The following is a 10,776-nucleotide window of genomic DNA, read 5'->3' as shown; positions in this document are numbered from 1 at the left end:
TGTTGTATGTATGTTGAGATACTTTTTTCCCATGTGAATTCCTTTGTGTTCTGTCAACATAGGCTTTATTTACTATGGAACACATTATTTGGTAGTCTAATTTACAAGCTTCAACATGCATGAAGACAAGTATCATATTTACTACCTTCCCTTTCTGTGTTCCTAAGGCTAATTTAAAAATAACACAGGACAACACCTCACACAGCTCTTGCAAACTCCTTTAGACTCCAGCAGTCAAAGCCACTGGGGTCTGGAGAGCTTTATCAACTGCCCTAAAAAGCTGCTACTGGTACATCAATTTCAAGTAGTTCCTTAGACTAATATCTTACAAAGCACAGCTTGACGTGAAAATTTCCAACTTTCTCAGCTCTGAACATTGATGCATGTGACTTGGCTTTTCTTTCCAGACGAGAAGATAGAGCAGCAACAGGAGCATTCAGCAAGCCAAAAGCCAGGGTTTCTTTAAAGCTTCATCTGCTGTCCTGAAAACCAATGCTCTGTTCACATTTGCATTGCTCAGCATCAATCACTGCAGTTAGGAAGTGTCTTCACCTTTGCACCGCTGGACATCTGCTAAGGCCAAAGATCAGACTGAAAGAGATTTAGGCAGACACTCACCTTTCATTCAGGTACCCAAGACCTGCTGGGTACCTTCCTGACATGTTGATGAGGGCTGCCTGCTGGATGGCTCAGAAGTCTCTCCACCACACAGCAGCTGCTGCAGAATCTAGCATTTCCCCACCACTGTGGAGGGGACTTCACTGCCTTCTGCTGCACAGAACTATGTGTCCCACTGCATGAACATCCTAACACATATTTTATGCCTGATAAGAGTATTTTAAAGTACAATGCCACTCTGCAATAGCAGTGAAGAGCTTCATGACCCAATGAGTCACTGAACACAAGCAGCACTGTACAGATCCGTGGTACTGAACAGCTTTCTGACAAACTCCAAGCAAACAAGGAATGTAAAGAGCTAAGACTCACAGAAATATTTTATCTGTGACTTGGCAGTGCTAGGCTAACAGAATCATTTGGGACCTCTCAGATTTAGTCTATTCAAAACTACAAAGGAAGCAAGTGCAAATCCAATTAATATTTCCTTAAATATAGCTAATTAAAAGCCAGTTAGAAATACAACCAATAGTGACATAAAATAGCAGAAAAGCCAGACACAGAACATGTTACAAAGAAGAATTCAAAGCATGTCTGCACTTACCACATAACATACACATTAAGCAGGTACAGAGACAAGCTAGAGAGCCTTACAACACACAAGACCAATGGACAGATAGTTTTTAAAACTGACCTAGTCCTTGTGTTTATTCAGGGTTCAGAACATGGTACCACTATTCCACATCAAATTAGTCATATCTTTCATTGCAAAATCTGCCTGGATTTTAGCAATTCATCTGATTAGAGCCAGAATCTTCAAATTGCATCATTGTTTAGCTGTGAGTATTCTACCTGCCAAGAGAAGGAATTGAGGTGAGGAGTCAGATTTTTATCTCAGGTTTCATTTCAGCAACTCCCATGAAAGTTTATGGACAGGCTGTATAAAGACTTCTTCTGCATCCATACAGGTGTACACCTCTATATCCTACAAGTAAACCAGGCTGCAGTGTCTGCTCCATTCTTTATAGCCTTTATCTTGCAAGATTTATCTCCTAATTACTTTATGTGAAGCAGTAAGCAAACAAGGGCACACCGTACCAGCTCCCTGCCAGACTGACAAGCCTTGTGCTCCAGGCAGGTGGGACAGATAACCAAATTGGGAAAAGCAGGAAGGGAATACTCCCATACTGGCAGTTTATCCTTAGCTGAAACAGGACATGCCTTAGCAATGAAAGTGTTAAAGAGAGAAATACAATAAAAGGTGATATTTGTTTTATTGGTTGCTGCTGAGAACTCAGTTTTGTGTGAGCAGCAAAGCAATAAGAGTGTAAACAACTGGAAGAGAGAAGCAAGGAGTTGTCATAACTGCTGTCATCCTGCAAGGATTAGCCAGAGATCCTTGCTGAAGGGTTCAGGGAGCAAGCTAGACTTCACACCTGGGCTAGAACTCAAGTTTCTTCAACTGTTGAATTTTTAACTTGATACTTATCACCACTCCAAGAATGAGTTAAAACTGTTTAGCATGTGACCATTAACAGGTAGAAACCCACAGGAAGGGCTGAAATAGTCACAATTTGACAACTTACCTTCAGATTAACTCACACTCTGTACTCTGCTGTTAGGGATTTTATTATTTCCCTCCTGCACAGCTACATGTACAGCAGTAGCATCTTAAGAATGCCTGCCACAAGACTAGATGGGAAGCAGGAGTTTGACTCCTCCAGCATCATGGTGATGGATTCGTAAATAGATTTTTCTTGTTCCTTGGTCAAGTGTCCTTCGAGCACAGGTATATGCAAGCAGCCTTCTTTTCTTGTACTTGTCAAGGACTCAATTCTAGGTGTTGTCACAAGAATGACTGCATGAGCAGAGCCTTCAAAACTTAAACTATCTAGTGTTTGAATTCCAACTAACCTTACAGGGCAAAGTTCATGCAGAGTCATAAAATCATGGAACCAGAAAATGTCCTGAGGTGGAAGGGACCTACAAGGAACACCAAATCCAGCTCCTAACCCTACACAGAACACCCCAAGAGTCACACCAGGTGCCTGAGAGCACTGTCCAAACACTTCTTGGACTCTGTCAGGCTTGGTCCTATGACCACTTCCCTGGAGAGTGTGTTCCAGTGCCTAACCACCCTTTGGGTGAAGAACCCTTTTTTGATAGTCAACCTAAACCTCCCCTGACACAGTTCCTGCCTTTCCCTCAGCTCCCATCACCACAGAGGAGAGGTCAGTTCTGCCCTCCACTTACCCTTGTGAGGAATCTGGAGACTGAGTTCATGCTATACCCACTCATAAATGAAAAGGGAAATCACCCTTCTGCAGTTAGGTTTCTTTTATAGTGCCAGCTGCTGAGCAGAGCTTTTGGGCCACAGTTTTAGATTTAAAGGCTGTAAGTTCCCAAACCCATTTTTCCAACACGAATTACAACAGGGAACTTAGTGAAGTGTTCTCATTTACCTTTGTACACTTCAGATAGCTGTGGAATCTCACGATTAGCTGATACAGTATTATAGTGTATATTTATCCCTTTACAGAGACATACTGGGCTTTACCAGCCATGCTCTCTCTCCATTATATACAATATCCTGAAATGCAGCCTTGAGGGTATGGACAGTAAAGCAGGATGGACATTTTGTAACCTTGAAAAAGCTTCCAGCAGTTACCTGCTACCAAACAGTTAAGACTGTTATTTTTTGTCCTTTAAAGCTAATCACACATTTCTGTAATTGACTTATGCTTTTAAGACTCCAGCAGAGCCTGAGAAGGGAGATAGTTGTCTATAAGGCAGAAAAAAAACCTGGAATAGATTGAAGACTTGTAAGTGGCAGCTACCAAGGTAGACAGATGTCCTGCTGCATGCCATTGAGGTGGGGAAAGAGTATAAATCAACTGCCCATCTGCAATGGAAAAAAATTATTTCAAAGGGAAGATTGATAACAACCTACTGCCTCTTATCAGCCCCAGGACTCTTTCATAAGCTCCCTCTCATGCCAGTTATATTTCCTGTGGGTTCTTCAACAGCTATGGAATAAGAGAAAGGTATGATAAATCATACACTACAAAAGAAAAATAGCTGTAGCTATTATAGTACTGCTGTGCAGTAATGTAGCACTGCTTCTCAATATTCAACACAAACTAGGGAAGTAAAACAGCAAAAGTTGACAATTGTAACATTAGAATAATTGCAAATAATATTTTTCAAGCTCTGTAAGGACTTTGGAAACTTTCCATTTTATGAAAAGACATTTCTGCAGAGTAAAGATTTTCTTCACAGGTTTTTCTCTGAAGAGGCTGATACTTCTTTTCCCCCATCCAGAGAAAGCCCAAGTGTTTCAGTTCCCATACCTTGGCAGTCTCTCGAACTGTTTAGAATATGAAATGTGCAGAACAATAACTTTTTTCTTCACTGTCTTCTACTTTGAAAATTTTAACGTCTATATAACAAACTATGAACAAAAGGTGATATACAATTAGCATAGGTACTCCTTATGTCTGAAATACCTCTGAACTTCTGCAGCAGCAGCACTAAGTCTTTAAATAAAATAAGCAAGTACAACACCACTATGGGGAACAAGCCTTTTTCACTAGAAACATGGGACAACTACCCCCATCCTGACAGGTGACTGAGATTCCACACCCTGTTTCACATAATTGTAATGAAAATGATACCAACACCTTATGTTTATCACTCCAGGTTTGCTCTTAGGAAGATGTGCTGTTTTGTGTGTTCCAACACTGCAGTGGAGCACATATTCTGTCCCTGCTTCAGCCCTCCTCCTTATCAGGAATATTCCCACTCTGATCACTCTCCCTGTGTAACATGGAGAATCACAGCTAACCCAAAACAAGGCAGGGCAGGTATGAACATACACTCACACCAGAAATGTAATTCAGTTAAAACCTGACCAATCCAATAACAACCATGTAAAATCCCCTTCCTACATTCACTGCATTTTAGAGAATGCTTAGCATTAATGCTTTTTAAAATCCAAATTGGTAATTTATTACCATTGTAAATCCTGAAGGATTTTCTATTTTGAAATTTGAAAAGCAGACTCAACTTGTAATAGCATTTTTAATACAACAAGAGCCATTTTATTCATGTAAGTTCAACACAGTACTGATGATTCCATCATAACACTTGACCACAGGAACAGCTCAAAAACTGGGTGATATTTACATGCATCTACCAATATTGTAACTGGTGGCTTATACAGAGTGTTCATTTCCAAGGTATTTGTTAGCAAAGGACAGAACAGCATAATACTCTGTTAATGCCTGAGGAGATGTTTCAAAAGGTATTTCATGTTTTTCATGTACATCAATTGGCATTTTTTGGGAACTTTTTTATATTAGCTTCTCTTAAGATCTCATCTTAAAAGATTCTGTTTTTGTACTCCAGACAGTGTAGTGCTTTGTAAGTAACACAGACCATAATCACCAAGTAGCCATTGTCGTTGCTCAACCCAAGCAGCGTGCAAGGAGTGAAAGAGTCCACAGTAAAAATTCATTCCATTAAGCTCTTTTTAATGACCTGCAATCATTATCAAAAGAACACAAAGAACATATAAAAATGCAAACTTTATGCTGGGTGTCCTTTTAAAAGCTAGCAGCACAAAATACTTTTTGAACAGACCAGACATCTGTTGCCTCTTGAACAGTAGTACATCATTTTGTTGTCCATGTTTTTTGACTCCCAGGTTTGGCAAATGCTGATACATCAAGAGTTTTACCACTGTTGCACTGTTCATATAAAGTCTGAAAGTTAACAAACACACAGGTGAACACAGTTGTACTGCACATGGACTCAAGGTACATAACAAACATTTTATTTTGAAATAAATCATCACATACTGAAATATTCCATACTAAAATTGCTCTGTCAAATCAAAAACTGAAAACACACTTAAGACAGCTTAGCTGTACCAGCTGTAATGCAGTGCAGTGCCCAGGGGAAAATACATACGCTGACTTAGCAGTGTGGGCAAAGCTATAGATCTTCACAAGTCATGAGACAACAAATGAGCTGCAGAGATGTAAAAAATCAAGTTTACTCTATTAAATGTCTCCACTATGGAAACCCCAGCATGGAAGGAGAGAGTTATTTGTGTACTGGGGGCATGCAAACTTTACACAAGATACTCAGATGCCCAAAAACAGCCACATCAACATTTTGTTAGAAGAGTAACTACTTGGTCACCCTCACATTTAAAACAGATCAAGTGCAACTAGAAGTGTAAGCATGAACTCCTTTAGATTTAATAAACATTGAATTTGCTTTCCTCCCCATGAAAGCAGCTTTGCATTCTCTAGTTCTTATGTATACTTCACCACCATCACTTCCGAGACACGGGTAGAAAGAACAGAGTTGAAGATTCATCAAGCTTCTCTTTCAGGCAATAAACAGAGAGGCTGCAATACTTCAACACACAGGAACTAATTTACACACAGCACTGCATTAACAGCTCAGCAACTTCCAGGAAGCAGGAACAGTTGCAGTCCAGAAGTGTGCACACTTAACAGATCAATTTAGATAATTTTTCCATATTGAGGGTACTTAAATTAGAAGACCCCCACATGGGGGCACTTTAAAAGCAAAGCAAATCTACTGGGAGGTGGAAAGGAAAGAAAAAAAAAAGGTAAATATTACTGGCACCATTTTCAGCCTTTCCAATTCAGAAGAATGTAGAGAGATTCTGCATCTTTGTAAATAAAAGCACTAAGACAAGCAATGTTTTCCCAGCTATGGCTAAAGATTTCATATATGTATTGTTTCAGCTTTCAGAAACATTCTAACCTTTGTCTGAATGAGCAGGTACTACTACACAAAATAGAAAAGACCATTTACTTACCCTCGCAGCTCTAGAAATAGAATTGGGAGAATTCAAGCCAACAAGCTGCCCAAGAATACGTTTCATTTCCTCTGTTGTTCCTTTTGCATTTGAGACACCTGCAGTTAATTTATAGTTATGCTGAAATGGTATACATTATCAATATAAAAACTGCCAGAACAGTTTGTAAGAGGTTTAAAAATTAAAATATTGAAGTCTTTTCTGAAGCAGATGTAAGCACCAAACAAAAGTGAATCATGCCAACAAGCTCATAGTACCTCTAAGAGTGAAGTGTTTTCTAATGCACAGTTACAAATACTATTTAATAAAATTTATTTTAAAATAAATGTACCTGTTTGACAATGGCTTTGAATTTGAACATAGGGATGTACCAGCAACTCCGAAACAGAAATTCTCTCTTTAGGATTCCTTATTAAACAGCGCTGCAAATGAAAAAAGAGGAAGAATGTTTTGCCTATAAATTATGAATTGTCCTAGGAATTAACAGTATTAACTTAGATTGTTGAACCAAAGCACTTAAGTCAGTGCTTACATATCTGGTGTTGAGCTGAAAAGAGACTTAAATATGGAAACTACATGAAGTAGCTCTAGCTTCATTCTTTTTTTGGAAAAAGGCCTGTCACTACAAGTAGCAGTGAGCATCTCTTTGTGGGAAAAGTCTCTCAAGCACAACTCATTCAGTTTTAGAAAATATGCTTTAAATAAAGAAATGAACCTTATTTAAAACAAAAGGAACAGTTACCTTCAGCACATCTTGAAGATCCTTCTCAGCAATATCTGGGAACCCTATTTCATAGCTTGGATCAACAATAGCATGCATTTTATTGATGTGACTTGTTATATGCTGAAACGGAGTCCTTCCATATGTCATGCAGTACAAAATGCAGCCCAGTGACCACACATCGCTTTTGGGACTTATCTAATATTAAAAAAAAAAACCAAAAAAGATTACTCTCTACTTAAGGAACGGGCCCTTCAGTCAATTCATCATGCATTTGTACAGCTTTTATTACATAAGGGATCTTTGTTACTTTTACACAAATTCACCGAGGCAGCATGCCATTATCTACTAAGACAGTAATGAGGCTTCCTTCACTGACATTTCATAAGAAAACTTTTCTAAACTATTTTTGAAAATCAACTTTAAGAACAAACTTAAAAATGAAGTTAGTCCTTAACAAGGCAAACGGCAAGATTCTAATTTCAGATTTTAAAAGAAACATGACTAAAAGCACACTAAATTATTTAAATCCAGGAAATAGTGAGAGATCACCACTAAGTCTCCTAAGTGGAAAGCCACAATTCAGTTCCCCTGGGTTTAAAGGATTCAGATTTCAACCATGACACTCAGACTGCTCCTTGCAGGACAACTTTGCACTTGTCCTGTTGAAGCTGAAGTACTTTTAGAGAAGCACAGAGTGGGGGAGAGGAGGGAAGTGGAGAAGATACATACAGAGAACCTGACTCCTAGCACAATGGTTTGATTTTTGTTTAGATGAGCTGAACAAATCTGCACTTTGCATGCAGTATTAATTTAAAAGTACAAAAGCTAAAAAGTTGTCCTTAAAAAAGAAATCTGCTTTAAAAATATTGTATTCTCCGTTTAGGAAGACAAGATTGTATTTCATTACATAATAATACTTCCATTCAACTGTTAAAAAGTTAATCTTCACATCCATGCAAGTACATATGAATTTTAAATACTTTTTCACCAAACCATGTAACCCTCAGTTGAAGTTTGACTGCCAATGCGAAAAATGCTTTACCCTTCAGTACTTTTCTCATCATTCATGTTCCATTGCCCTGGCTATGTTATAAAATTTTCTACAATACGCAATACTCTGTAGCAAAGAAAAATTAATGGGATACACTGAACTCATACATTTGTCCCTAAAATGCCCAAGCCTGCACCTCTGTTTTACTTTCAATTTTCCTCAGTAATTGAGCACTTACATTTTTCTAAACACCATCTGCCAAATGCTTTTAGGTAGTTAGGGAGATTAGGCTAAACCTTCCAACTCTGCACACCATCATAATGGCACGATATCTCTTGTGTTTAAGTTTCAGTGGAAGATTTTGGAAAAAAACTAATCTGAAGATACATGATTGAATTACTTTCTTCTAAACATGAAGGTAATAGTATGATTTTTTTTCCTCCTACCTTAGAACGAGGCTTGCCATTTTCTCCATAGGAAGACCTATCTTCTATTGCTTCAGGTGGCATATAATTCATTGTGCCAGCCTAGCCATAAAAATCAAAGAATATTATTTTAAGTAAAGCATGCATTAAATTTAATTAACTTAATAAAAACTTAGATTTCTGTCCCAAAACACTGAAAAGTATCTTAAAAGTTTGTTTCCATTAAGGCTGAATGCCATTATTCTGTTCATTAAAACACCCATAAAAACCAACATACATGAATATTCATGCACACATATAAAACCATTCAGCATAAAATAGTACTTAAGGTTATTACAATCAAAATTATCAGCAGGTACTATTGCACTTCACAGAAAAATGGACATGAATTTTCCAGAATTATTTCACCTGAGAATCTTTAATGATACTTGTCACATCGGGCTGCATTTGGTTTGCAATGCCAAAGTCAATCAGTTTTAGCATTCCATCAACTATCAGAAAGTTTGCTGGTTTCAGATCACTGTGAATGATGCCTGTAAAAGAGTTTAAAGTAAATCCAAATTACTACCATAAGGTTTAGCATTACTCAATTCCCATAACCATTGCACAGAGAGAAGGGGCAGATTGGCTTTATCTGAGTCTCTGCAGATTGCATGAAAGTGCTTCAATTTCTTCCTAAACAGTTAAGAGTTGCATGAGTTTGCAGTTAGAATTACTACTTATTCAAACCTGCAGGTACCCCAGAACAGCTCCAAGCAATTTGAGTTGCACAGTTTGTCTCAGTTTGGGAGACACTCCAGCTCTGTGTGCACATAGCCACACTGGACTGCTGCTCTGGAGTAGTTCAGTGGCTTGTCCATGCCTGTAGTTCTCCCTTTAATTAGCTAAGAAGGTAGTTACAATAAAAGAATTATATTGTTTAGTCTGATTAAAGGTACCATTCACTGAGGAATATACACAACTGACTTCTCACAAACTAAATTTGTTAAATTTGCACAATTTAACATGAATTTTGGTTACCATCTATATAATCAACCAATCTACCTTGCTATTTTACAAAAATTGCTGACTTTCAAAACATCAGACATATGTATGCACCCTGAATTTCAGCAGGTTTTTCTGTTTGCTATATTATTGAATGCTCTAATCCTGAAAATAGATGATGCTTTCTGCTACATGTACTAGTCTTCACTTCATTATTATACAGGAAAAGATCCAAGTCTGCCCTCTCCTTTATAGTATACAGACAAACAGCATATAGATGCATACACAATTATATAGGTAAAGATGAGAGGAAGGCCTGAAGAACTCTAGGAGAAAGCTGAAAACACTTTGTCAAAATGTAGATAGAGCTGTCATTAATGTCAAAGCTATGTCTGGAAAGACTGAGTGGCTAAAATTTGAGTCTAAGAGAACAAGTGGAATTGGGAGTATACAATGTAGTCTAAAACAGAAAATATTTTCTAGCTGTGGCAAGAAAGCAGACAGCATTACAGAAACAGTGATATTTATGAAATCCTTCTTCAGTTGGCTAAGTCTATTTCTGGATCAAGACTTCCCTTGTTTTTATGCTTCACTGCTTTTTTTTGAAATACAGTAAATACCCATCTTTGAAGATCACCAAGATTACACCAATACTAAATACCACCTCCAAAATTAAACCAGACCCATATTATCTACCATATATCCTATACAAATACCTAGAATTATTTAAGAATACCATATTCATGGATTGTGTGAACAGCTTCCAGCATATTTTTCCAATAGCTCTTTCGCTCCAATGGATCCATCCTTTTTTTCTTTTTAAGCCAGCTATTGAGATCAATATTTCCACACTCCATTACCATGTAGATATGTTGATCAGTAATTTCACTAAAAATAAAACATGTATGTTAAAAGTGAAGGAAATATATTTTTATAGAGAAATACTGATTAAATAAAGTTATTATTTACTCACTAGCCATAAAGGCGGATGATCTTATCACTATGTTGCTGCAGTCTGCTCAAATGAGCAATTTCATTCTTATAGCTCTCAACAGTCTGTTGATCAGCATCCTCTAGATTCACGTATTTGACAGCATACAGCTGCTTCTTGTCATTCAGTACTTGAAACACCTACAAAACAGTATCAGTTAATAACTTCATTCATCCCTAATTCCAATGT

At 37.7% G+C, this 10,776-nt stretch overlaps 1 protein-coding gene across 3 annotated transcripts in view; it reads right to left on the bottom strand.

The window, feature by feature from the left end:
- Positions 1 to 5,126: 5,126 nt before the first annotated feature.
- The window catches only part of TTK (TTK protein kinase), a 29,303-nt gene continuing 23,653 nt past the window's right edge, over positions 5,127 to 10,776 (bottom strand). For 2 of the 3 annotated variants that reach the window (XM_064412520.1, XM_064412519.1), the window contains exons 16-23: positions 10,570 to 10,727; positions 10,333 to 10,484; positions 9,021 to 9,145; positions 8,634 to 8,714; positions 7,215 to 7,391; positions 6,804 to 6,894; positions 6,473 to 6,570; positions 5,127 to 5,378 (exon numbers count right to left, since the gene is read on the bottom strand). In XM_064412520.1, the coding sequence (XP_064268590.1) occupies positions 5,289 to 5,378; positions 6,473 to 6,570; positions 6,804 to 6,894; positions 7,215 to 7,391; positions 8,634 to 8,714; positions 9,021 to 9,145; positions 10,333 to 10,484; positions 10,570 to 10,727 (972 nt within the window). In that variant the 3' untranslated portion in view covers positions 5,127 to 5,288. The remainder of the gene's footprint in view (positions 5,379 to 6,472; positions 6,571 to 6,803; positions 6,895 to 7,214; positions 7,392 to 8,633; positions 8,715 to 9,020; positions 9,146 to 10,332; positions 10,485 to 10,569; positions 10,728 to 10,776) is intronic. The other variant, XM_064412521.1, reaches the window with a different exon arrangement.

Source organism: Passer domesticus, chromosome 3 (assembly GCF_036417665.1).
Source record: "Passer domesticus isolate bPasDom1 chromosome 3, bPasDom1.hap1, whole genome shotgun sequence".
NCBI lineage: Eukaryota > Metazoa > Chordata > Aves > Passeriformes > Passeridae > Passer > Passer domesticus.
The sequence above is the reverse complement of the archived record's forward strand: the minus strand, read 5'-3'. Positions and strand labels throughout refer to the sequence as shown.